This window comes from Perognathus longimembris, chromosome 18, assembly GCF_023159225.1.
Source record: "Perognathus longimembris pacificus isolate PPM17 chromosome 18, ASM2315922v1, whole genome shotgun sequence".
Lineage (NCBI taxonomy): Eukaryota > Metazoa > Chordata > Mammalia > Rodentia > Heteromyidae > Perognathus > Perognathus longimembris.
This window is the reverse complement of record NC_063178.1, coordinates 26714504-26742063: the sequence shown is the minus strand read 5'-3', so window position 1 is coordinate 26742063 and position 27560 is coordinate 26714504. Positions and strand designations below refer to the sequence as shown.

At 39.3% G+C, this 27560-nt stretch overlaps 1 protein-coding gene across 16 annotated transcripts in view; it reads left to right on the top strand.

The window, feature by feature from the left end:
• Mllt10 (MLLT10 histone lysine methyltransferase DOT1L cofactor) overlaps positions 1 to 27560 on the top strand; it is a 134759-nt gene that overhangs the window by 31923 nt on the left and 75276 nt on the right. For 13 of the 16 annotated variants that reach the window (XM_048367863.1, XM_048367861.1, XM_048367862.1 and 10 more), the window contains 4 exons: positions 187 to 241; positions 12978 to 13087; positions 23043 to 23146; positions 26399 to 26492. In XM_048367863.1, the coding sequence (XP_048223820.1) occupies positions 187 to 241; positions 12978 to 13087; positions 23043 to 23146; positions 26399 to 26492 (363 nt within the window). The remainder of the gene's footprint in view (positions 1 to 186; positions 242 to 12977; positions 13088 to 23042; positions 23147 to 26398; positions 26493 to 27560) is intronic. The other 3 variants (XM_048367869.1, XM_048367870.1, XM_048367867.1) reach the window with 2 other exon arrangements.

Here is a 27560-nt window from a genome sequence, read left to right as displayed (position 1 = left end):
TGCAATGAGGAAGATCCCTTGTCATTGAGAAGTCATTTTGTGAGTGATGTTCTAGAATATTTTTGTTGCGATTAGTGCAGATGCTATTTCCATATTTTTATTAATTTTGTAGCTTGAGGGAATATATTGTGCTTTTGGTAATCTGAAAAAATTTCATTTTCTTCCCTCCCCCCTTTTTTTAAATAGAGATGTGAACTGTGTCCCCATAAAGATGGAGCTTTAAAAAGAACAGATAATGGGGGTAAGTACTGAGATATTTGAAACAAAAAGTACTGACAATTGATGTGGTAAAGCATTAAAAAGTTTTTGGTAGTTCATATTTTTTAATCAAGTTCAGCAGTGTTTATACTCATAGTAACGGTAACGATTGGGAGCTGTTGGCTCATACCTGTAATCCTAGGAACTCAGGAAGCTGAGATCTGAGGCATTTTGGAGCCAGTGTGGGCAGACAAATATGTGATGTATCTCTAATTAACCAGCAAAAAGCCAGAAGTGGAGGAGCGGCTCAAGTGATAGAGTACTAGTCTTGAGTGGCAAAAGCTGAAATCGTGAGGCTCTGAGTTCAATCCCCAGAAAAGGCAAAAAAGAAAATAAAGGAGAAAGGAGTAATGGACTTGATTGATTGATCGATTGATTTGACTTGAAACAAGATCTTGCTATGTAGTCTAAATTGGCCTCAAACTTGTGCTCTTCTGACCTCTCCTTCCCATGATGTGTACCATCATGTCAGCGTAGTTGATATTGATTTTATCAAATGGAGTTGTTTACTTACTGGTCAGTATTAACAATAATGAAATTTATTTAATTAATTTGAGACAAGTTTTACTATGTAGCTCAGGCTGGCCTCAAACCTAAGAAGATCAGCCTCTTGAGTTCTTAGACTATAGTTAAAATAGTTTCTCTCCTTTGTGGGTAGACTTAAATATTTTTTATTTGCGGAATTATCTCCATACTTACAATTGAAATCTTATGGTTTTACTTTTTGTTTTTTGAGACAGTCTCTCACTGTGTACTCCACTCGGGCCAGATCCTTCTGCCTCAGTATTCCAAGTGCCTAGGCCTTGCCTACTGCTCCTGGCTTGTGTTCTTCCTTGCGGATTTTTGTGCACTAGTTTGAGCATTTCCAATCAGAAAAGTCTTTCATCTTAAATGCTCCCAAATCCAAAACCTTTTTTTTTTTTTTTTTTTTTTGGTACTCATCTTGGCTTGGACTCAGGGCCTCCTTGGTGCTCTCCCTGAGCTTCATTTACTCAAGGCTAGCTTTCTACCACTTGAGTCACAGCTTCACTTCCAGCTTTCTTCTTTATGGCTACATAACATTCCCTGTGTGTGTGTGTATGTGTCTGTATCATGTCTTTACTCATTTATCTAATGTTGGGCATGTCGGCTGATTCTATATCATTGGCCATTGTGAATAGTGCTACAGTAAACATTGTAGGTGTCTTCCTGGTAAATTGATTTAGTCTTTTAAGAAAACTTCATACTGATTTCCATAGTTGTACTCGTTTACATTTCCATAACAGTGCTTGAAGGGTAGTCCCCTCCCCAATTCTTCCTAGTATTTGTTGTTTGTTTTCTTGATGGATGCCTTTCTGACTGGAATGAGATGGAATTTTAATGTGGTTCTGATTTGCATTTCCTTTGTCTAAGTATGTTGAACTTGTATCAGCCATTTGTATTTCTTCTTGTGAGAACTGTTCAGTTCACTAACTGTTCACTTTTAATTATTCTCCTGTTACTTAGTTTTTGAATTCTTTGTAGAGTTTGGATATTAATCCTTTATTTGTTGAATACCTGGCAAAGATTTTCTACCAGTTTGTGGGGTTCTCTTTTGGTGGTGGTGGTGGTGGTGGTGGTGGTGGTGGTGTGTGTGTGTGTGTGTGTTTGCTGTTGGTACTAGAAATTGAACTGGGTGTTCTCCTTCAGCTTTGTTGTTGTTGTTGTTCAGGTCTGGCACTCTGCCACTTGAACTATACCTTCACTTCTAGCTGTAATAGGGAGGCCAGATCTGCCCAATGCCATCATTAACTGTGGAGGGACTTCAGGTTGACTCCAGCTCAGATAAGAGCAGAAGCCAACTCCATCTCCACTAAGCCCTCCCCCACCCTATTCAGGGAAGCTCCCCTTTACTATGTTAAGTTATGTAGATTGACTACCTGAGGCCCGGGAGCTTCAAGGGAACCTGTGTCCTCCTCTTTATTATGATAAATTATGTAGATTGACCACCTGAGGCCTGGGAGCTTCAAGGGAACCTGCTTTGAGTAGGCATAGAATGATTGGTTAGTTCAAATAGATATGATAGGTTAGTTCAAATAGGATATTATGAGACAGACTAACTCTATTGGCCACCTGCGTGCGGCCTAGCATGCTCTGTAAGTGTTGTATCTTCATTGGTCACCTGCGTGTGACAAGCTTGTCTGTGAGGTTTGCCTTATAACCAGGCTGGAAGGCCACACGGACACGCGGTCCCAGCTCCCGAGTCTGGGCTGCACAGTTTTGCATGGTTTCAGCTCCCGAGTCTGGACTGCACACGTGCGGGCCGTCCCAGCTCCCGAGTCTGGGCCCTGATCCTGCACACGTGGTCGGCAGTTTCGGCTCCCAAGGCCAGTGGGTTCACTTTTTGTTCCCTTTTTACTTCCCCAATAAATCTGTCTTTTTGTTGTCTTGTAGCTGGAGACTGTGTGGTGGACTCTTGGGGGAACCAGGAATCCCCTCCCTTGGGGGGGAGGCGGCGTTTCCTTGTAGCGAACCCCCACTCTATTTCACTAGCTTTTTGCTGGCTAATTGGAGATAAGAGTCTCATGGATTTTTTTGTCTGGGCTGGCTTTGAACTACCATCCTCAGGTATCAGCTCCCTGAGAAATTAAGATTATAGGCCTGAGCGACTGGTGCCCTGAGGGTCTTTTTTTTTTTTTTTTTGGCCAGTCCAGGAGCTTGAACTCAGGGCCTGAGCACTGTCCTTGGCTTTTTGCTTAAGGCTAGCACTCTACCGCTTGAGCCACAGTGCAACTTCTGTTTTTTTTTTCTGTTTATGTGGTACTGAGGAATCAACTCAGGGCTTCATGCGTTGAAGGCAAGTACTCTACTGCTAAGCCAAATTCCCAGCCCCTGTGCCCCGAGTCTTGTTTGTCAATTCTCACTTTCATCCCCTGGGCAACTGTTGTTCTGTGGTTTTCTTTATGCTATTCTGTCCTTTATAAAAAACTTAAAAATTTTTTGTAACCTTTTGACTGTTTTGTAATAATCTTAGCTTAAAACACTATCTGTTCCAAAATATTTTCAGTGAATGATACCATCATACTCAGAGAAGAACATTTCTTTCCTTATTCTATAAGCTTTGTTCTGTATTTAAAAATTTTTAAGTTTTATTCATTTTTAAAAACTTTTTGTTCAAAAGTAAAGCACATGCCAGTTGCTTTCTCCAGTAGTCTTAACTTCTTTTTTTTTTTTTTTTTTTTGGTCAGTCCTGGGGCTTGGACTCTGGGCCTGAGCACTGTCCCTGGTTTCTTTTTGCTCAAGGCTAGCACTCTGCCACTTGAGCCACAGCGCCGCTTCTGGCCATTTTCTGTATATGTGGTGCTGGGGAATCGAACCCAGGGCCTCATGTATATGAGGCAGGCACTCTTGCCACTAGGCCATATCCCCAGCCCCTAGTCTTAACTTCTTGAAGGACTTGAGAAAGGAGGATTATGGTTTGAGGCTTGCCTGTGCAGGAAAGTTTTTTAGACCCTGTCTCTCTCTATGCAATAGAAGTTTATTTGGCTCATGGAAGGAAGTTTCCCTTTTGCCGTGCTGTGTGTCATGGTGGAGGGTGGAAGGGAAGAGAGCAGGCATGTGCAGGAAAGGAATCAGGACACCTGCCCTTACCAGAACCTACACCGGCCATAACTGACCTCCTGCATAGCAGCATGAGTCACCCAACTCTTAACACAGTTGCTGTGGGGCATGTTTCCAACATAGGAACTTTGCAGGAACACTTAAACTGTGGCACCCAATGTCTACAAAACCAGCACAGAAGGGAAGTCAGCATATGACTGCTCTGGAGGAATGGCGTGTCAGTTTATGAATCCTCTGGAAACTTCAGCTATCCTTTCACCAGGCCATGTGAAGGGAATTGAAAACTTTCAAACCTTTCCAGAATAGCCTCAGTTGCAAAAGGACATCTTCTAATTTGATAAAGGTTTTCTTATTCTCTCTTCAAGATTTGGTTTGTCTTATCACCCTGAAAACTGGCCCCCTTGTGGCTGGTAGAACCAGTAGACCCTCTTTTCAACCCATAATGGTGCATATTTTCATCCTAAGATACATAGGAGGCCCAGATTGGGAGGATTGTGGCTCACCCAGGTGGAACTGGCTAACCCAGGTGGAACTATCTTTGAGAATCTGGCTCTGTAGAAGATAAGTTGGATGTAGTGTTGGGCACCTGTGATCTCAGGAGGACAAAGGGAAGCCTAAAAGTAGGCAGACCTTAGCTCATATATGCCCAGGAGGGAAGTGAGACTTTAAATATGGTTGGAAGCATTTCCCAGCTATATAACAGTAGCCTAACAAAGTTGAGACCCTGACTTCAACATTCATCCTTTTTTTTTTTTTTTTGGCCAGTCCTGGGCCTTGGACTCAGGGCCTGAGCACTGTCCCTGGCTTCTTTTTTTTTGCTCAAGGCTAGCACTCTGCCACTTGAGCCACAGCGCCGCTTCTGGCCGTTTTTTCTGTATATGTGGTGCTGGGGAATCGAACCTAGGGCCTCATGTATCCGAGGCAGGCACTCTTGCCACTAGGCTATATCCCCAGCCCCACATTCATCCCTTTTTACCCAGCTGAAAAAGTTAACTCAGAAACTTACTCTTTGGGAAGGAATGTAATAGAGAAAGAGTTGTTGCCTGACAAGCCTAAGGCCCTATGCTTAATCCTCAGCACTGCAAATGAACTCAATAATAACAGAAATGGTGGAGCTATCATCAGTATAGTTGCAAGCAGTGTCTTTTTGTTGATTGATTGGAGATAAGAGTCTCATGAACTTTTTCTTCTTGGAATGGCTTTGAGTTTCTTTTTTAAAATTAACTTTAACGGGCTGGGAATATAGTCTAGTGGCACGAGTGCCTGCCTTGTATACATGAAGCCCTGGGCACGATTCCTTAGCACCACATACATAGAAAACAGCCAGAAGTGGTGCTGTGGCTCAAGCTGCAGAGTGCTAGCCTTGAGCAAAAAGAAGCCAGGGACAGTGCTCAGGCCCTGAGTCCAAGGCCCAGGATTGGCAGTAAATAAATAAATATAAAAAATTTTAACTTTAAAAATAGTTATTATAACTGAGTTGTAGAGGGGTTATAATTCTATAAGTCAGATAAAAGGAGTAATTTCTTTTTGGCTGATTTTGAATCTTGATCCTTAGCATCCTGAGTAATTAGGATTATAGGCATGAGCCACCAGCTCCTGGGCTATAATTAGCTGTCTTTTGTGTGTTTTTTGCTGGTCCTGGGGCTTGAACTAAGGGCGTAGGTGCTGTCCCTGAGGTTTTTGTCAAGGTTAGTGCTCTGCATCTTTGAGCCATAACTAAACTTTTGGCTTTTCTGGTGCTTAAGGGAGCTAAGGGTCTCATGAACTTTTCTGTGATCTAGCTTTGAACTGTGGTCCTTAGATTTTTTTTTTCCCCCTTTGCCAGTCCTGGGCCTTGGACTCAGGGCCTGAGCACTGTCCCTGGCTCCCTTTTGCTCAAGGCTAGCACTCTGCCACTTGAGCCACAGCGCCACTTCTGGCCATTTTCTATATATGTGGTGCTGAGGAATCGAACCTAGGGCTTCATGTATATGAGGCAAGCCCTCTTGCCACTAGACCATACTCCCAGCCGAACTGTGGTCCTTAGATCTCAGCCTCCTGAGTAGCTAAGATTATAGGTGTGAGCTACTGGTGCTTAGACTACACCTGGTGCTAGGACTACAGTTAGTTTTTTTTTTTTTTTTTTTTTGCCAGTCCTGGGCCTTGGACTTAGGGCCTGAGCACTGTCCTAACTTCTTTTTGCTCAAGGCTAGCACTCTGCCACTTGAGCCACAGCGCCACTTCTGGCCGTTTTCTATATATGTGGTGCTGGGGAATTGAACCCAGGGCTTCATGTATGTGAGGCAAGCACTCTTGCCACTAGGCCATATTCCCAGCCCTACAGTTAGCTTTTTAAAACAAGTGGTGCTAGTGATTGAACCTGGACCCCATGCCTAATTAGGTAAACACTCAACTACTGACATATATCCCAGCCCCAATGTTTCTTTTAATATGTGCAAATACACTTTAAAATAATATAATTTTATTAACACTATCAAGTATTATGTAGTAAACATTGTTTTACATGTTCCATACAACTGGCAGCATAGTAAGTTTTCTTAGGTCCGCTTCACCACAACAGTTTCACCATGCATTGTACTGGAACATTTTGATTACTATGACATTACTATGCCGTAGGAAATATTTCCCTGCCTAACAGTCTTATGGGACCATAGTTGTGTAGGTAGTTTATCTTTTGAAATGTTTTATATCGCATGTGACTGTAACTTAAACAGAAAATACATTGCTAGACTTAAACTGTTGAGTGTAATGGCTTGAGAACTGTCTGTTTACCCTCATGTCTCCATTGCTTACTGGAGTGCTGTAGCTTCTGGGAGAGTATGGTTTTTTATTGCTAGCCTGATAGAAGCTCACAATTTTGAATTTTCAAGTCTAATTCTTACTGAATACGTATTACTGTCTCGCCATTGCAAAGCTGAAAATTGTGAGTCAAACCATTGAAAATTTGAAACTACTAAATATCCCTTGTGTGCAATAAGTAGCTTCTTTCATTGTTTTCAAGATTTTATCAATTTCCTTGGCTTTTAATATGTTTTGAAAATTGTGGGCCATTGTTTTTTTCATATTTTCTCTCTGCTTTTTGTTACTGTTCCTTTACTTCTGGATTGTGTCCTACAGATTGTTCTGATTATGTCCTACTGATTGTTTAGGCATGGTTTTGTTTTTTAGCCAAAGGTCTTCAGACTAGATAATTTTATTCAGTTTTTTTTTCAGGGTTGCTCAATTTCTTTTTCTTCCTCCCAGTCAGGTTTAGTTTTGCTGCTTGCTTTATGCCAAAGCCTTTACCATGCCAACCCTGCCTTGTGGTGCTGAGGATTGAACCCAGGGCCTTGCACAAGGTTGGCAAGTGCTCTATCACTGAGCATATCCGCAAACCCTTACAGCTGTTTGTGTTTTTTGTTTGAAGTCAGTGCCTTAACTTGCTTGTCTTGCTTGTTTAGCTCTCATTCTACCATTTGAACAATGCCTTTAGCTCTGCTTTTTGCTAGTTATTTGGAGATGGAGTTTCACATACTTTCCTTCTGGAACTGACTTCAAAATGTGATCTTTCAGTTTTTAGCCTCTGAGTACCTAGGAATACAGACAATTAGTCCCAGCTATAAGGCTATTAAAATATTTTTTAAGAAGACTTCAATGTTCTTTGTTATATATGATTGTTGAAGCCTGTGTATCCTTCTTTGTCTTCATTTATTGTTTTGACAAAGATTTCCTTGAATATCACTTGCCAGATACAGTGAGAGAAAGAACAAAACCAGGAACGCCTCTGATGGTGTTTGTAGATATGTTTGGGTATAGGGAGGACCACACCTAATGTCTGTATCAGAAGTCAAGTTTCCCTAAAGAAAATTCTCACGGAAATAAAACAACTTGAAATATGAAACTGAAAAAAAAAAGATATGTGTGGGTATTCTTTCATTTCTTCCTTGCTCTTGCCCTCATTTTCTGCTTGCACTATACCTACATTCCAACCAAAGATGGAGGTTTAGTATTTCAAGTCATTTCTGGGATTAGTCCTACGTTAGGCATACCTATGCACACTTAGCTGTTTTAGAAGTACCAGTTTCTGGGGAAATCGTTCTCCTTAGGTTTTTCTTCTAGGCTTTTGACAATCTATTTTTTTTTTTTTTTTTTTTTCAGGCTAGGAGTCTTTTATTTAGCTGTGCACAGCATCTGATTGCCACCACTGGATAGTGAAGAACAGCACTGGGCCTCAGTAGGGTTGTGGTTTTTTTTTTGTTGTTGTTGTTTTTTGCCAGTCCTGGGCCTTGGACTCAGGGCCTGAGCACTGTCCCTGGCTTCTCTTTGCTCAAGGCTAGCACTCTGCCACTTGAGCCACAGCGCCACTTTTGGCTGTTTTCTGTTTATGTGGTGCTGGGGAATCGAACCCAGGGCTTCACGTACATGAGGCAAGCACTCTTGCCACTAGGCCATATTCCCAGCCCAGGGTTGGGTTTTTAAAGGCAAAAATCACATGTACCACACGTAGATGGTCAGGCAAGTTAGGCAAAGCAAGCAAGCAGACAAACAGAAGCATTATGGTTAGTGATTACAATTCCAGTAAACTCTGGTAAACAAAGAAATACAATTCTTTTTTTTTTTTTTTTTTTTTTGCCAGTCCTGGGCCTTGGACTCAGGGCCTGAGCACTGTCCCTGGCTTCTTCCCGCTCAAGGCTAGCACTCTGCCACTTGAGCCACAGCGCCGCTTCTGGCCGTTTTCTATATATGTGGTGCTGGGGTTTGACAATCTATTGTATGTCTCAGCTGTAATCTTTGCTTCCAGGCTCTGTATGTTATATGCTTTATAGTGATTTGAGTGCCACTTACCTGTTCCAAGTGTGTTTTGAGAAGGAGGAAGACACATTGTCTCAGTCTGACTCTTTAGAATAGAGATGGAGACAATTCTTTTCACCTACCTTTTTCCTCTTCCTTCTGAAATCAGAGACCAGGGAAGTAGCTTCTGTCTTCAACCTAAGGCATGTATAGGTCAAGGGAAGGTAAAGATGGAAAACATTTCCTGTTTTTAAATTCAGTGTTCTCTGGGTTATTGAAAACCTTTCTTGTTTTCCGGTGTGAGTTCTGTTAAGATAGGCTTTGTGAATTCTTGCTTAATTAAAAAAAAGTTTATATTCTCTTGGAGTTGCCTTCTGCATTGTTTTGTTGGTACTGTATATATGTTTTACATATATATATATACTATATGTAAATGTATAGTATATGTGTGTATGTGCGTGCATGTGAATGCATTCATGCATGCATACCAGTACTGAGGCTTGAATTCAGGTTCAGGGATTGATCGCTTATCTATTTTATTCAACGTTAGTACACTTGAGCTCCATTGCTGGTGTTTTTGTTTTTGTTTTTGTTTGTGGTTAATTGGAGATGAAAGTCTCAGACTTCCCTGCCTGAGCTGGCTTTGAACCTGAGAACTCAGTCTCCTGAGTAGCTAGGAGCCACCAGCTCTTCCTACATACATTTATACTTTTATGCTCCCTCCCTTTTTGATTTTGGTGACACTGAGGCTCAAGCCAAGGGCGTTGCACATGTTAGGCAAACACTGTCATTGAGCTACATTGCCAAATCTCCAATCTTTTTTTTTTTAAATAGTTTAATGAGTCCAGTCTATATATGGCTAAAGGCACTAGCAAGCAATATTTTTACCTTTTTAAAAAATGAAGGTAATTGTATTTCCTTAGAATTTAGTGTAATGTATATTACTGATGACCACCTAATCAACTCCATAGGACTTATTCCTATGTATTAATAAAAGTTTCATAAAATCAGATTCATAAAAATCAGGCATTCAAAATTACTTCTCAAAACAAACTCCGATCATAGTTTCTACACTTTATCCCCTCATTGAGTGTCAAATCTGTACTTAGCAACTGGAAGTACTTGGCAAGAAGTGAGAATGGCAGAGGAAATGGGAGCTGTGTGAAAATGTCTGTAATGACTTAAATAGATTACATGTCATTAAGATCTCTATGGGTTGTCAAGGTCAAAATGAGGGAAGGTACTCACTGCTCATCGGTAGAAATCAGTGGGTTGTCACTTTCTAAGAACTCTATTACCTAATATTTTACTTTTTTTTCTCAAATTTTTATTATCAAACTGATGTACAGAGAGGTTACAGTTTAATATTTTACTTTTTAACACAAGCAGTTATTTTTAAATGAAATAAGGCATTACTATCTTATATGGTCAATACCCGCTAAAAGTATTATTTTTTTCTTCAACTCACAGCTTTTGGCAACATGTTTTTTTATTATCTGAAGAAAATTCTCTTGTATTCTTTTTTTCCTTGTATTCTTATAGTTTGTGTCAAAGTATTTTCTGGCTTTATGTAGTTGCTTGATAATTTGCTGTTTGGTTGTTTATCTATTTTGTTTGTATTTCTACAAGTTTTTATTGTGGTTGGTATAGATTTACTTTTATTTACTCTTGAGTTTTAGTAATTCTATACTCAGCAGCTTGCTGACTTGTACTAGAAAAGTTTTTAGGTATTACAATTTTTTTGTCAGTCGTGGGGCTGGTACTTGGGGCTTGGGTGCTGTTCCCCAGCTCTTTGGCTCAAAGGTAGCGATCGCTATACCACTTTGAGCCACAGCGCCACTCTGGTTTCCTGATGATAACTGGAGCTGAGTCTCATGGACTTTCCTGTCCTAACTAGCCCTGAACTTCAGTCCTCAGATCTCAGCCTCCTGAGTAGCTAGGATTATAGGCATGAGCCACCAGTACCTGCGTACCATTTGTTTTCATGTCATATTCTCATATTTTTGCATGTATATTAGGATTATCATTTTCATATCTCATCCCATTTTTGTATTTTTCATAACTATTTCATTCTACTATATAGGTATTTTCTTCTGACCTATTTTGTTGCCTATTAATTCATTTTCATCTATATTCAAAACATTGTTAATCTCCTTTCATTGATTTCCTAGCTTCTTATTTTCCTTCTAGATTTGCTGTTTATAGTTTTCACATTTTAGAAGTAGTTTTTAATTTTGCTTTATACATATTTTTTCACAATAAGTATATTTGTTTTAAAACCTTTACTTTTTTTTTTTTTTTTTTTGCCAGTCCTGGGGCTTGAACTCAGGGCCTGAGCACTGTCCCTGGCTTCTTTTTGCTCAAGGCTTGCACTCTACCACTTGAGCCACAGCGCCACCTCTGGCCTTTTCTGTATATGTGGTGCTGAGGAATTGAACCCAGGGCTTCATATGTACGAGGCAAGCACTCTACCACTAGGCCATATTCCTAGCCTCACCTTTACTTATTTTTTTTTAAAATACAATTTTATTGTTATTATTAAAGTGTTATACAGAGGGCTACCATTTCATAAGTTAGGCATTGAGTACATTTCTTCATTTGGACAGTGTTACTCTTTCCTTCCCTCTCCCCCATTTTCCCCTGCCATCTCTGCCACAAGTTACATAGGCAACCTTTACTTATTTAAAAAGCTTTATGTGATAACTCTGAAATGCAGATTTGTTTTGATTTTCTTGTTTCTGCCTGTTTATTCATGAGGTCTTATCTCAGATGTGTTTGGTATTTTGGTGTTTTGGAAATTCTGATTAACAAATTGCAGAACGTTTTTGTGACCAGCTTGCTACTTTTTTGCTCTTGGTATTTACAGGATACCTGTAGTTTAGTACTATGGTAGATTTTAGAGTGTGGGCTGCCCAAAGCCCAGGAGTGGCCTTGGTGGCCTCTGTACTTTCAGTTCTCAATCCTGGCTTTTAGTCCTTCAGTAGTACAGCTGTAATGGAGTGAGGAGTTTACTGTTTCCTTCTCTTTTCTGTACTAGGGTTTGAACTCTGGGACTTGTGCTGTATAGGCAGCTGCTGTACTATTTGAACTGTATTTCCAGCTGATTACCAATATTATAGTAACTTTTCACTATTTCATTAGTTCTTAAAAATGGAGTTACTATAACATTTAAAATACTATCAATACTATAAAATTATTGACATAAGATTAAAAATGGTAAAACTTTTTTGCTGGTGCTGGGGCTTGAACTTAGTACCTTAGGGCTGTCCCTCAGCTGCTTCTCTTCTACCATTGGAGCCACAGTGCCACTTCCAGTGTTTTCTTTCTTTCTTTTTGGCCAGTTCTGGGGCTTGAACTCAGGGCCTGGGCACTGTCCCTGAATTTCTTTTTGCTCAAGGCTAGCACTCTACCACTTTGGGCTATAGTGCTGCCTCCAGCTTTTTCTTTTTATGTGGTACTGAGGAATTGAACCCAGGGCTTTATTCATGCTAGGCAAGCACTCTATCACTAAGCCACATTCCCAGCCCCTACATCTGGCATTTTCTGAATAGTTTATTAGAGATAAGAGTCTCAGGGACTTTCTTGACCTGGGCTGGCCCTGAACCACTTTTCTCAGATCTCAGTCTCCTGAGTAGTTAGGATTATAGGTGTGAGCCACCAGCAACCAGCTTTTTTGTTTGTTTGTGAAGTGCTAGGGATTGAACCCAGGACCACCAGAGTATTTTAGGCAAATAATCTGTTAAGTTATATCCCCAGCTCTAAGTTACATCTCCTTGCATGGCAAGTGTTTTACCATTATACCCACAGCCCTAAAAACATTTTAAGAACAAACTGATTAAATCAATCCATCCATCCATCCATCCATCCATCCATCCATCCATCCATCCATCCATCATCCATCCATCCATCCATTCATCCATTCATCCCAGGTCTGAGGATAGAACTCAGAGTTTTGTAAGTGCACTACCACTGAGTCATTCCACTAAAACTGTTTAAAGTGGTTTCCAAAAGTAGTGTTGATCTGAGTTTATTTTGCCTTCATAAAGAAGTGGCATCTGGGCATGTAACTACTCAGGAAGATGGAGGCAAGTGGATTTCCAGTTCAATGCCAGCTTGGGCAAAGTTAGGGAGAGTCACTTGCTTTTGTTTATATTGTTATATATAGTGCTGGAGAAAGGAGAACAGATTAGCAACCCCTGTTCTTAACAGTGGTTTGGCTATTGTGCAGAACTTTCGAGACTGTCTTTGTAGTTTATTTGCTTAAATAGTCATCTTCAAAAGCTCTTTTCCAGAAATATTAACTTTATTTTTGATAAAAATGCCTACCTATCTGCCTGCCTACCTATTTATATTTATTTATTTATTTTTAGGTTGGGCTCATGTGGTTTGTGCCCTGTATATTCCAGAGGTACAATTTGCCAATGTTTCTACAATGGAACCAATCGTTTTACAGTCTGTTCCACATGATCGTTACAATAAGGTATGGTGGATATTATTTTATTATTGTTTGGATATCAGGTTTTTTGTTTTGAAATTAGGAGATGGAAAATAGAGGCTTAAAAAATAACAACTTCTAAGCTTAAAAATTCCAAAGAGATTTGGGGGAAAATAGAATTACAATCCTACAATGCAGTTATTAAAATGTTACTAAGGTCATGGGATTATAAAACTCATAAAATTGTGTCATTTTTATTTTAATGTAGGTAGGTTTTATTTTAATATTTATAGAATATTTTATTTTATTTTATTTTTTTTTGGCCAGTCCTGGGGCTTGGACTCAGGGCCTGAGCACTGTCCCTGGCTTCCTTTTGCTCAAGGCTAGCACTCTGCCACTTAAGCCACAGCGCCACTTCTGGCCGTTTTCTGTATATGTGGTGCTGGGGAATCGAACCCAGGGCCTCATGTATACGAGGCAAGCGCTCTTGCCACTAGGCCATATCCCCAGCCCTTTATAGGATATTTTAATCATTACACATTTGTGCTTAAAAATGACCGTCCTTGGGCTGGAGGCCTGGCTCAACTATAAAGCACATCTAGCCAAGTATGGGGCCCTAAGTTAATGCCTCCTAGCCCCTGCCCCCCCAAAAGGAATTAGTGACCATTTTTGCTTTTTTGAGTGCCAGAGTTTTATTGATTTCAGTTAATCATTAGCTGTCATACATTCATTATGATAGGATGCTTTCTTTCTTTATATGTGGTGCTGAGGAATCGAACCCAGGGAGGGCTTCATGTATACGAGGCGAGTACTTTACCACTAGGCCATATTCCCAGCCCCTGATGCATTCTTTCTTAAAAAAATAATTCTGAGCCAGGTGCTGGTAGCTCATGCTACTTAGAAAGCAGAGATCTGAAGATCATGGCTTGAGGCCTGCCTGAGAAGGAAGGCCTATGAGACTTTTAATCTCTAATAAACTATCAAACAAGCCAGAAAAGGTGTTGTGGCTCAGGTGAGAGTGCTACAAGCTCAGGGCCACTAGGGGGCCGGTAGCTCACACCTGTAATCCTAGCTGCTCAGGCAGCTGAGATATGAGAATCACGGTTCCATGCCAGCCCAGGCAGGAAAGTCTGTTGAGATCCATCTCCATTTAACCACTAGGAAACTGGAAGTGGCACTGTGGCTCACAATGGTAGAGTCCTAGCCACGAGTGAAAAAAAACTCAGGGACAGGGCCCAGGCCCTGGGACCTAAGATCAAGTCCCAGAACTCTTCCCCTCCCCCCAAATTCTGTGCCAGAAAAATTTTCTCTCAAAGTTGTATGTAAAAATTGATTTTGCTTTGTCCTTTAAATTAAAAAACAAAATACTTACCTGAGTGCAGTGGTGCCCACTTGTACACCCAGGTACAGGTGAAGTTGAGGGAGGAGGATGCTTGAATTCAGGGCCAGCAGTTAGTACACCTACATCATTGTTCCACTGTCTACTTCCTTAGAAGGTTTTCTTTTATGCATGTGGCTATAAATATGGTAATACTTAAATGAAGGTAAAGGTTCCATCTTGGAAGACTCATTGTAGTCAATTTTGAGATTTCAGATATTTTCATATTAAAACTTTTATATTTAAAAATTATTAAAACATTTGAAATTGCAGAGAGGTATAAGAATAAGACAAAACTTTCCCTCCCTCTCTTCCTTTCCTTTTCCTTTTTTTTGTCTGGTACAAGGACTCAACTCAGTACAGAACACTCACTGATTGGCTAGTGCTCTGCCAACTGAGCCACACCTCCAACTCCTTTCTTTGTCTTTTTGTTCTCATCCTGTGGCTTAATTAAGGGCACTGAGCATTGTACTCAACTAATTTTGCTTAAGGCTAAGGCCCTACTATTTGAGCCGTAGTCCCACTTCCAGATTTTTTGGTGCATCACTGGAGATGAGTCTCACAGACATTGGTGGGGGGGGATGGGGGGGTGGGGGGGTGAGAGGGCTGGCTTTGAACCACGGATCTCATCCTCCTGAGTAGCTAGAAATACAGATGTGAGCCACCAGTACCTGGCTGACAAAAACTGTTGTAAAGCTTCCATTGAGATACTTGTAGATTTTCTTTGGTGTATTTTTGCCTCTATATAGGTTTAGATCATACTGTTTATATTATTTTGCTTACTTTTTTCTCTCTCTGTGCCACTGGCATCAAACCTAGGGCCTTGCTCATGGTAGACAGGCATATGCTGTACTACTGAGTTATAATACTATGTAATTTATTAATTCTAAACATACATTTATATGTTTGTGTAGTATTTTCTTTTTTTTTCCCCAGTCCTGGAGCTTAAACTCAGAGCCTGGTGATCTCCCTAATCTTTGTGCTCAAGGCTAGTGCTCTACTATTTGAGTAATAGCACCACTTCCAGCTTTTTTCTGAGTAGTTTATCGGAGATAAGAGTCTCACTGACTTTTCTGGGTTGGCTCTGAAGAAAGAGATCCTTAGATATCAGCTTCCAAAGTTGCTAGGTGTGACCCATCCAGTGCCTGGCCCTAAACATAATTTTTGTGTGGGAGATAAAGATATTTCTGCTGTATTTTTTGTGTATGCTTGGACAGACTATATAGTGTTACTAGATATAAAAAAACTAGTGATGAAGGGACCTGTTATTATTATTATTATTATTACTATGGCTAGTGTTTTGCAGTTCAGGCTGGCCTCCTTTATATTGTTAAGCTTGTTGATTACTTGCATGAGTCACTGGCTAGCGGTGCCTTATTATTGGATGGTCTAGTTAGGTGTCTGGCATGTACTTTACACCATTTGAATCTGTGTAAAGGGTGTGAAAAATATTTTGGAAGCTTCATTGTATTGTGTGAAATTGCCCTCTCGATGCAGTTGCCAACTCACACTACATTAGCAGCGTGTAAAATTGCTCCTAACCATATTTCACGTTAAGTGCTCTGTGTGCTACCATTAAAAATGCTTTTAGATGGTTTTCATATATGTTAATTGCCCTGGCATGTTTATTTGTTTATGCTAATGTAACTTTATTTCTTAAAAGTGTTTTATACAAAATTTTTTCAAAATTTTAATGATTTTTAAAAATTGAAAACCAACTGAATACTAAATATCCATCTTTACAATACAGCAATGGTAACTCATACTAAAACAAAACATCCTTCCAATAGACATTATTTTTCTGTTTTGACACAGTTCAGGGTTTTTCTTTCATCATCAAACAAAGTTATATCTATACATAAAGGTTCAAAACAGCCATCTTTTTATTTTATTTATTTTTATTTTTTGCCAGTCCTAGGATGTGAACTCAGGGCCTGAGCATTGTCCCTGGCTTCTTTTTTGCTCAAGGCTAGCACTCTGCCACTTGAGCCACAGCGCCCCTTCTGGCCATTTTCTGTATATGTGGTGCTGAGGAATCGAACCGAGGGCCTCATGTATACAAGGCAAGCACTCTTCCCCCAACAGCCATCTTTTTTTTTTTTTTGCCAGTCCTGGGCCTTGGACTCAGGGCCTGAGCACTGCCCCTGGCTTCTTCCCGCTCAAGGCTAGCACTCTGCCACTTGAGCCACAGCGCCATTTCTGGCGGTTTTCTGTATATGTGGTGCTGGGGAATTGAACCTAGGGCCTCGTGTATCTGAGGCAGGCACTCTTGCCACTAGGCTATATCCCCAGCCCCCAACAGCCATCTTTTTAAACAAAAAGGTTATCATAAAACTTTAATCATGAACGTTAATCATTGAAGACTGAATAGAACTTGTAACTAGTTGATAGAAATCTCACAGGATTTGTTAAAATCTTAGTCACACCGAATAATACAACTGAAGTGTTCTTATATAAAGTATGTGAAGAAAAGTATTAAAGCGTAAAATAAGTCACTATTCAGAGACAATCTGACATGGTACTATGAAAAAAGTGTTTCCTGAATCATAAGGACATTTATCATTATTCTCCTTGAACTCTCCACAGTTTATAACTTTCTATACAATAAATAAATTTCAATTGATACTTTTTCTGTTTTTTTTTTTTTTTTTTTTTTTTTTTGCCAGTCCTGGGGCTTGGACTCAGGGCCTGAGCACTGTCCCTGGCTTCTTTTTGCTCAAGGCTAGCACTCTGCCACTTGAGCCACAGCGCCACTTCTGGCCATTTTCTGTATATGTGGTGCTGGGGAATTGAACCCAGGGCCTCATGTATATGAGGCAGGCACTCTTGCCACTAGGCCATATCCCCAGCCCCTTTTTCTGTTTTTTTTTTTTTTTTTGCATGAAATTATGTTCTTAATTTGGTGCTTACATTTTACAAAATTCATGATTTGCTTTTGTTGTTGTTTTATGGCATAGAGATTGAAATCAGAGCCTTGAGCATGCTAGTCAAGTACTCCTTTACTAAATTATACCCCAGCTTTTAAACATTTTTAACTTCTATATGAAGTTTTTTTATTACTGTTATTGTAGCAGGTTAAGTTTTTCTAGTGCAGAAGTTCAAATTTTCTTTTCCTTACTGTTTGATGCTGTTCAGTGGGAAGATTTCTGTGTGTGGATGTGTATATATTGTGTTTAGTACTAAGTTTATTAAAAATACTTGGTTTTCATTTTCATTTTGAAATGCTTTCAGACTGATACAAATTGCAGGACTAGTGGAAAGAGCCTTCTTTCCTGCCTTAAATCATTTTGAGAGTAATGTACCAATATGCTTTATCACCTCTAAATAATTTAGTGTGCATATTCTATTAAGAGGTCATTTTTAGGCTGGGGATCCAGCTCAGTGGCAGAATGCCTGTTTTGTATTTGCCAGGCCCTAAGCTCATTTCTTAGCCCCAGAAAAATGAATGAATGAATGAGTGAATATATGAATGAATTGAATGGGCACTCTAACATATAATAATATGTCTAGTAAAAATGTCAGGAAGTTGGGCACCAGCGGATGAATCACACCTGTAATCCTAGCTACTTAGGATGTTGATATCTGAGGATTGTGGTTCAAAGCTAGCCCAGGCAGAAAAGTCCCTGTGAGTATCATCTCCACCTGACCGCTTGAAACACCAGAAATGGAGATGTGTCACAAAGTGCTAGAGTGGTAGCCTTAAGCAAAAAGAGATCAGAGACATCGCCCAGGCCCTGATTTCCAGCCCCATGATTGACCCCACCCCCACCATTACCTTTTTTTGGTTCTGGTACTGGGTTTTGCACTCAGGGTCTGGGCTCTGTCCTTGAGCGTTGTTGTTGTTGTTGTTGTTTTTTGGTCCGCACAGATTTAACACTGTACCTCTTGAGCAACAGTTCTACTTCTGGCTTTTGGTGGCTTGTTGGAGATGAGTCTCATGTAGACTTTTGAACTGTGATCCTCAGATCTCAGCCTCCTGAGTAGCTAGGATGGCAGGTGTGAGCCACTGGTACCTGATCAATGATACATTTTTTACTGTTTGGTCTTCTGACTTCATTTCATGTTTTTCCAAAATGGTACCTTAACCGAGTCTACTATTTAGATTTGTGAACAGTGCTATCAGAAAGCACGATTAGGTAGGTTTTTTTCCTTGTATATTGACTTATACGTTGGGTATATGTCCAATAGTTTGTTTTTTGAGGAGCCTCTATGCTGATTTCCAGAATGGCTGCATTAGTTGATTTGCCTACTAGAGATTATTTTCAGCCCACATTCTCAACAGGTCTGTGTGTGTGTGTGTGTGTGTGTGTGTGTGTGTGTGTGTGTGTGTGTGTGTGTGTATGTATGTATGTATGTATATGTGCTAGTACTTAAGTTTGTGAATTCAGGATCTTATACTTTGGCTGCTTTTTTGTTGTTACTGAAGACTGGAGCCATATCTTCACTTCTGGCTTTTTTGCTGGTTAATGGGAGATAAGAGTCTTATGGACTTAATCTGCCTGGGCTAGCTTTAAACTGACATCTTGGCCTCTTGAATGAAGTAGCTAGGATTACAGGTGTGCGCCACCAGTTTCCAGCTTTTGGCTTATGAGCATTTTATTGAGATTTTTTGCATTAATATACATCAGACATTGGTTTAAAATTCTCTTTTTGTTTTGTGTCTAATTTTGCAGTGAATGCAATATTTGCTTCAGGGAATGAGATCAGTAGTGTTCTTTCCCTAGAATTTTATCCATCTCTCCTAGATCATCCACTTGAGAATAGGTTTTCAAAGTATTTCCTTATTTCTACAGTATATCACTTGTGATATTTCCCTTTTCATCTCTTGTTTTGTTAACTGGAGACTTGGAACCCTACTTCTTTGGGTGAAGTTAGGTAGGAGTTTCTTACTCTTTTATTTTTTCAAAGAATCAGCCTTTTTTTTAGAGAATCAACTTTTTCTTTATGTTCTTTGGTCTCCATTTCAGTAATGTTTTTCCTAATCTTTTGTTATTTCTTCCCGTTTTCTGATTTTGGGTTTTGCCTGTTTCTATTTTTCTAGAAGTTGGAGGTATATTGTTAGGCTGTTTATATGCCAGCCCTCTGTCTTTTTCATGTATATTGTCATAAGTTGTCCCCTTTTGTTGAACACAAAGTCTCTGGCATATTTTCATTGTCATCAGATTCCAGGAACTTTTTGATTTCTCCCTTTGTTTCTTCAGTGACTCATTTTGTCATTCAACAATGTCTTGTTCAGATTTTGTGTTGAATATTTTCTATTTCTAGCTTAAATCCATTATGGTTTGATGGACTATGTCGAGTTATTTTAATTTAGTTGTACTTGCTAAGACTTTATGTCCTAGAATATCATATATTTTAAAGAACATTCTCTTCGTTAATGAGAACAATGTATATTTTGCTCCAATAGGTTAAAGTTCTCTAAATTTTGTCATTTACTTCTGATATTTCTTTGGTATTTTTGAATGACTCAACATTGGTGCAAGTGAAGTATTTAAGTCTTACCACTATTATTGTACTTGGGGTTTATAAGTGCTTTTAAGGCTGGGAGTTTAATGAACTAATGTATGTACTACTATTTGGCTTGTATATGTTAACTGTAATTTTGGCTTTTCCCTTTATTAATGTGAAATGATTTTCTTTGTTTCATCTGATTTTTCAGTTCCTCTGCAGGCAGTTTCAACAGCTGCCACAATCTGCTACCACATCCATTCCTTTGCTGGGTAATTTGGCAGGGATTCCCAAGTACTACTGGGTGTCGCAAAGTTGCTGCCTCTCGTGTCTAAACTGACAATATAGCTTCCTACTTTCAACTTCTTTGTGGGAGGTGGGGAGTTGACTGTTGTATACACTGTCTCTTCAACAGGTCCTATGACTGACTGATTTACATCCAAAATCTATGGCAGGGTGTCCTGTGATTCCTTCAGCCATGATTGTTCCTTATTTTCAGTCAGCTTAGTATCCAAGGTTAGACTTTCTCTTAAGATAATGTCTTATTATCACCTTTTGTGATAAGGGAAATCATAGGTGTCCTTTTTTTTTTTTTCTTGCCGGTCCTGGAGCTTGGACTCAGGGCCTGAGCACTGTCCCTGGCTTCTTTTTGCTCAAGGCTAGCACTCTGCCACTTGAGCCACAGCGCCACTTCTAGCCATTTTCTGTATATATGGTGCTGGGGAATTGAACCCAGGGCCTCATGTATAAGAGACAAGCACTTTTTGCCACTAGGCCATATCCCCAGCCCATAGGTGTCCTTCTTTACCAAAGCTATTTATTCTCCCACATTGAAAAGTTACCATCTCACATATCTGTGTGGGTTTTGTTGGCTTTCCCTAAAGATAGAGTTGGCAGTCTGTTTGGCTGACAGCATGTTTTACCTGGTTTGTTTTACTTTGAATTAGTCTTCAATTTCTCTTTGCCTTTTGAGGAAGCCAGGGACTGGACTGTCTTGCGACTCCTTACTGCTTTTCTTTTGTTTCTCTCTGGATTTCTGTTTCCCTGCTACTTCCTTTCTGGTTTCTGTTTCTTTTCCTCTCTTTCTATTTTTAAAATCTTAGTGTCTTCTTTGTCATCAGATTCTCCTCATCCAGGGATTGAATATAGCAGATGTTTCTTATCTGCCAATTTGCCTTGCTCTCCTAAGTGGAAATTTCATGTCATAACCATGAGTAGAAACTAAAAAAGAAGGTGCCAGAAACTGAAATACCACACCTTCTTGGCTTGTTGTCCTGATTTTTGTGTTAGCTATTTTTAAGCTTTCTGATAATTTACTTCTGTCAGCTCATCTGCCTTGAGATTCATTAATAAAATTAAAATTTAAGAATTTCCATTTGGTTGATTCCAATCACTACACAAACTCAAATATTCTTTGGCCTGCCTTTTCTGCGTATGGCTTATATTTTCCAATTCTTATGTATGTCTTACAATTTTTGTTGAAAATTTAATGAGTCTACTTCTGTGGGTTTTAATATTTGTTTGATCAATCCTTAATCACTTGACCGAACTGATTCTTAAGTCTACTTTCCCTGGAACGGACCTACACAAATGTGTCCCACAATCCATTTTTGAGCTTAACTTTGTAGGCTTGTTATACCTTGGATTCACACACAGAACATACTGGTCTGGTTATACTTACGCCTTCCTCTTAGGACCAGCTTGATTTTCACCCTTTAATGTTGGATGCGGTTTTTATTTTCCAAAAAGTTGCAAGTCATTCCTTAGAAGGTTTAACATTGAGTTACATGCAGTCTTTCAGATACTAGGTATGAATGTAATTTTATTTTCAACTTTGGCTTCTTAGGAGTTGACACTATGTCAGAGTAAATGTTCAGCCAGTTTTTGATCAAAGGTTTTACTAGAGCTCTTTAAGTCTCAATGATGGGTTTATATGTGACTTAGGGACTGTTTTTACATCTACCACAAATTCAGATTTGATTTATCCTTTTGGCTGCAACGTAGTTCTTATGTTCAGCTTTCTAGATCTCCAGAGATGAGTGTGACTCCAGAAGGACTCTTTGCTGTCCAGTACTCTGGTTCTTTCAGTTCATCTTTTGGTCTGCTCTTTTGCTTGTTTCTACTACTATTTTGGAGGTACTAATTGCTTACCACAAAGTTCTCCATTGTAGGGTCCCTTCACCGTGCGTTTACTTAAATTTTTTATTAGCTTATTTGAACTAATAGTACCTGAGTACCCCATTCGTTTGATTTTTTTTTCTTATTTTTGACTGACAAGTAGATAATTGTATACATTTATGCATGTATGAGACACACTGGTGTTTTGAGCTACATATGTCTATCTATTTATAGGTATAGTGCAGAAACCTACCTTGTAACTGTTCATGAACTCTGAATCCTGTCTTTTCAGGCAGAACCGCTGAACTCTGGTTCTTAAGTTCCTCTCAAGGGCATTACATGCAATTATGATATTAATTTTTGACTTAGTCAACTTCCAGTCATCTGGTAATTTTGTTTATTATATATTTCATTGATGGCCCAATTAATGTAATTGAGTCTTCTATCATATTACTGGCCATGATTTTAAGCTGTAAAAAAAGGTTTCTTTAACATGGAAAATAGACTGAACATCAGCCAGAGTTGTTGGTGTTGTTCTTACTTACATCTCTCAGTATTTATTACCTAAAGCATCTTCCTCTCTGTACTGTTGGTTGGGCTGAAGGATATTAATGTGATGTCTTGTAGACAGTTGGAGTGATCTACACTTTGCTTACATATATAGTAGGGCTAGCTTTTGTCCCTATCAAATCCTTATAGATGTACTTACTTCCAGCAGAAAGGAAAGAGAAACCTCTTGTCTCATACTCTTTGTTTTAGGAATCAGTTGAATGTATCAACAGTGATGTTTGAGAAAAAGGCTTACGTTTTGAGACTTAAAAACAGTGCCTTTGTTAATTTTTAGTAGGACTATTTGTATGTTGTGGTTTATGTATTCTTGTTTCTACTTTTCACAAAAGTTAAATTTCTGTCCAGAAAAAGAATTCATGTTTTAAAGAAAAGTAAGTATAGATAATTTACCTGATTTTCCTTTCTGAAGCTAGGTATAAAAGAAAAATTGCTGTTAAGCATGTATTTGATTCGTGTTTCATTTTATTTTTGTTCCTTTATCTTAAGACTTGCTACATTTGTGATGAACAAGGAAGAGAAAGCAAAGCTGCCACTGGTGCTTGCATGACATGTAATAAACATGGATGTCGACAGGCTTTCCATGTAACATGGTAAGTATGTTTTCATCATTGTACAGAAGGGATGTTTGGCTTGTAACTTGTATAATAATCTTACTGAGGACTTAGAGCTGAGTACTGGTGGCTCATGCCTGAGATCCGAGGAAGGAAAAGAAATAAATTAAAATAAGTTGGCTAGTCATTGGTGGCTCATGCCTATAATCTTAACTACTCAGAAGGCTGAGATCTAAAGATTGTGGTTTGAAGCCATCCTGGGCAGGAAGGTCGAGGCTCTTACTTTCATTAAGCCACCAAAAAGCCAGAAGTAGAGATGTGGTTCAGGTGGTAGAATGCTAGCCTTGAGCAAATAAGCTAAGGGACAGAAACTAGGCCCTAGTACCACCTCCTTCCCCCAGGTTCACTACCCATGTGTTATTACAGTACATATTATTGAAAGAGCTTTATGTTGAGACTTGAAGTAGAGATTATTTGTCTATTTTAAAAACTGGCATAGGTTTGATTCCTTTTGTTATTAGAAGGAAATAAGTAGATTTAGGTGAACAGTATAGTTTCTGAGATACTAATATGGAATAACCTTTTGTGTAGTCACCAACATTCTCATGCACAGTGGCTACTTCTTAGAAAGTTTGGCTTACCTTTTTTCAGCATAAACTTTCAGTGTCGAAATTTACTCTGGTAATAGTTCCACATAAAAGTTTGGGAAATGGGCTAGGAATATGGCCTAGTGGCAAGAGTGCTTGCCTTGTATACACGAAGCCCTGGGTTCGATTCCTCAGCACCACATATATAGAAAAAGCCAGAAGTGGCGCTGTGGCTTAAGTGGTAGAGTGCTAGCCTTGAGCAAAAAGAAGCCAGGGACAGTGCTCAGGCTCTGAGTTCAAGCCCCAGGACTGGCCAAAAAAGAAAAGTTTGAGAATAATTGATACACTTATTACTTTTAAGAATAAGTCCATGCTTATCTCCTCGTGCAGGGATATGTTTATTTCCTAGGCTGGAAATATGAGCCACATTTTAGTTCACTTTGGGGAAATGAACAAGATTTTTTATTTGCATTTATTATTATTATTACTTTAGGTTATTTTCCAAAAGCTGAAAGCTTTTTTGATTGGAGGCAGGAGAGAGCTCTAAGAGAACGATAAGTAATTTTGGGATGTTTAAGGTGTAAAGGTCTCACGAACAGGATGATTATAAATTAGCATTTTCCGTTTTTAGAAATAGAAATACCACTACTTTACATTTCAATTCCATTCTTCCTCCTCCCTCCTTTTAAAGTGTGTGTATATATATATATGTGTGTGTATATATATATATATATATGTCTGTTCATACGTATTTATAAATTTTAGCAAGAACTTATTTGGGTACGATAGGTTTAAAAAGTAAAGAGAAACAGAACAACAGACACATTTCCTGATCCCCATGCAGGAATTGGAGTTAAAGGTTTTCTTGTGAGAATTTTTTAATTAAAATTTTGGTAATGGGATTTGAGCCCAGGGCTTCTGCAAGCACTCTGTCACTAGCTATCCGGGCTCCTCCTGGTGCTCAGGGTACGGCGGGGCGGGGGGGGGGGGGGCGCAAAGGAGGGGGGCGTACTTTGCCACTGGTCTCCAGTCCTCTTACATTGTTTTGGCTGAAAAGCACTACTTAGGCTTATTTTGCCTAATGTGTTTTGAGTTTGAGGCATTTAGAGTTGTAAAGTGAGTGCTAGATGACACTTTTCATTTTGAGAGACTTCCTTTTAATGGCGGGGTTTCTTGAAATGAAATTAAAATTTTAATTTTTAATGAAATTAAAATGAAGTTAGGTGGCTTATACTTGTAATCCTAGATACTTGGGAGGTGAAGATCCAGGATTGTGGTTTGAGGCTTGTCCAGGAATAAAAGTCCCAGAGCTTCCGTCTGCCCATGGGTGGGTGCGATGTTACTAGCCAGTGATCCCAGCCACTGGGGAGCCACTGTGGCTAGGCTCAGTGGTCGGACACCTTTCAGCCTGAATTGCACAGGGAGTTACAGAGGGTAGTAACTCAGCCCAGCCTGGACATACATGAAGACTCCACCTCTAAAATAGCTAATGCAAAGAGGGGGCTGGAGGCATGGCTGAAATGGTAGAACATCTGCCTAGCAAGCTTGAGCTCTTGATTTCAGTCCCCAGAACTTACCCCCTCACCTCTTGCCAAATTTCCCCTGAAGGTTGGGTGTGATCATGCATATACTTGGGAGGCTGAGGCCGGAGGACCATGAGTTTGAAGGCAGCGTGTGCTACCCAGTGAAAGCCCCATCTTGACCTACCCCTCACACACACACAAAAGAAATTCCTTTTTAAGAGGGTATAATCTTTATCCATGTAATATTCATCACTTGTCCTTTTAGTATTTTAGAGAGGCATGACCTTTATTTTTTATTTTTATTTTTTGGCCAGTCCTAGGGCTTGGACTCAGGGCCTGAGCACTGTCCCTGGCTCCCTTTTGCTCAAGGCTAGCACTCTGCCACTTGAGCCACAGCACCACTTCTGGCCATTTTCTATATATGTGGTGCTGGGGAATTGAACCCAGGGCTTCATGGATATGTGGCAAGCACTCTTGCCACTAGGCCATATCACCAGCCCCTGGCCTTTATTTTTGTATGTGTGATGTAGATAGAAGAATTGTGAGGTGAAAAATAATTTTATCTTTTTTTGGTGGGGAAAGGGTTCTTGGTAGGTTTTCCTGGTTGGGGATGTGGCTCAAGTAGAGGCTGTGTCTTCAGTCCAAATTACCTTAAAATAAACATTAAAACAATACTCCAAAAACTTTAAGTGAATTTTTAGTGACACAAAAATATGGACATTACACTAATCCTTGATAGAAGTGGGTGAAAAGATTATTTAAAAAAATGACTACATGGTGCCAGAGGCTCACATCTGTAATCCTAGCTACTCAGGAGGCTGAGATCTAAAGATCTTGGCTTGATGCCAGCCCCAGCAGGAAAGCCTGAGAATCTTGCCTCCAATAGACTACCAAAAAAGCTGGAAGTGGAGCTCAAGTGGTAAAATGCTAGCCTTGAGTAAAAGAAGCTCAGGGACAGTGCTCAGGGTTTGACTTCAAGCCCCAGGACAGGTCCCCCACTTTTTTTTTTTTTTTTTGGTGGTGGCACTCAGGATCTTGGGCATGCTAATCAGCCACTTTAGCACTAAGCCACACACCAGTCCTGTTTACTTTGTTTTCCTGCAAGTGTTTGATGCTTAGAGGTAGCTTTGTGTATGCTGTGGCTTAAATTTTTGATTGATGTACTTGGCCTTTATTTTCAGTGCTCAGTTTGCTGGATTACTTTGTGAAGAAGAAGGTAATGGTGCAGATAATGTCCAGTACTGTGGCTACTGTAAATACCATTTTAGTAAGCTGGTAAGAATTACTTTTGAACCTAATATTAAAGTGATAATTAGTTTTGACAATAGAGTGATACTGCTATTAAAAGAAAAGTCATATCAGCTTCTTTTCCCTTGAGTTTTTGGTTAAGATTAAATTTATATTAGAAATGAAAAGTAGTAATTTTAAAAGGTTTTGTTCTGCCTTGATTCTTTTATGTCAGTGATCTAAAACATTGTAGATTAGACTATTAGCACTTGATAATAGTATATGTTAATAGTCTGCTGGAAAAATTAACTTTTGAAAACTTTATTTTTCATTATTTTTGTTTTCAGCATGTAATTACCATTTTGGGTCTTTTGTTTGTTTGAGATGGAGTCTTGCTCTGTAGATAAGGCTGACAAGGAACTGATTATGTTAATGAAAGCTTGTGGATATTCTTCCTACCTCAGTCTCCTCTAAGTGCTGGGATTACAGGTGTGACTCACCACGCCACACCATCCTTATACATTTTCTCATCACTTGTTCCCATCTTCCTGGTTCATAATTATTACACTTTTTTGTAAAACTGCGGTAAATGTCTTTTTGTAACTTGATCAAAGACCTTGAAAACAGTCTTTGATGTGTGTGGGTTGTTTTTTTTTTTTTTAAGATCAAGTCAATAGTTTGCATGCATGATTGGTTAATAGTGTTTGATTCACTGAGATATTGCTGCCCATGTTTCTTTGAAAGATCACTCACTGTTTCCTTAATGTTCCAAGTGTGTGCCGTAGTCCTTAATGGTACATTATACAGAAAGTTATACACTGATGTCTTGTCTTTTTCTTTCAAGTGTTTAATTTTTAAACCACTACATATCTCTGGTGAATGAACTTTTTTTTTTTAAATTTTAGGATTTTAGTTTTGAAGAAATAATATTAGGGACCCTGTCTTATGAAGTGATGATCTCATGCTTCCAATATTCTGATTCATGATAATGAAATACAATATGTATCATTTAATGATGAACAACACATGATAGTGGTTTGATAAGATTATAATGGAGCTGAAAAATTACTATTGTTTTTACTTTAACTTTTCTGTTTAGATATGCTTAGTAATAAA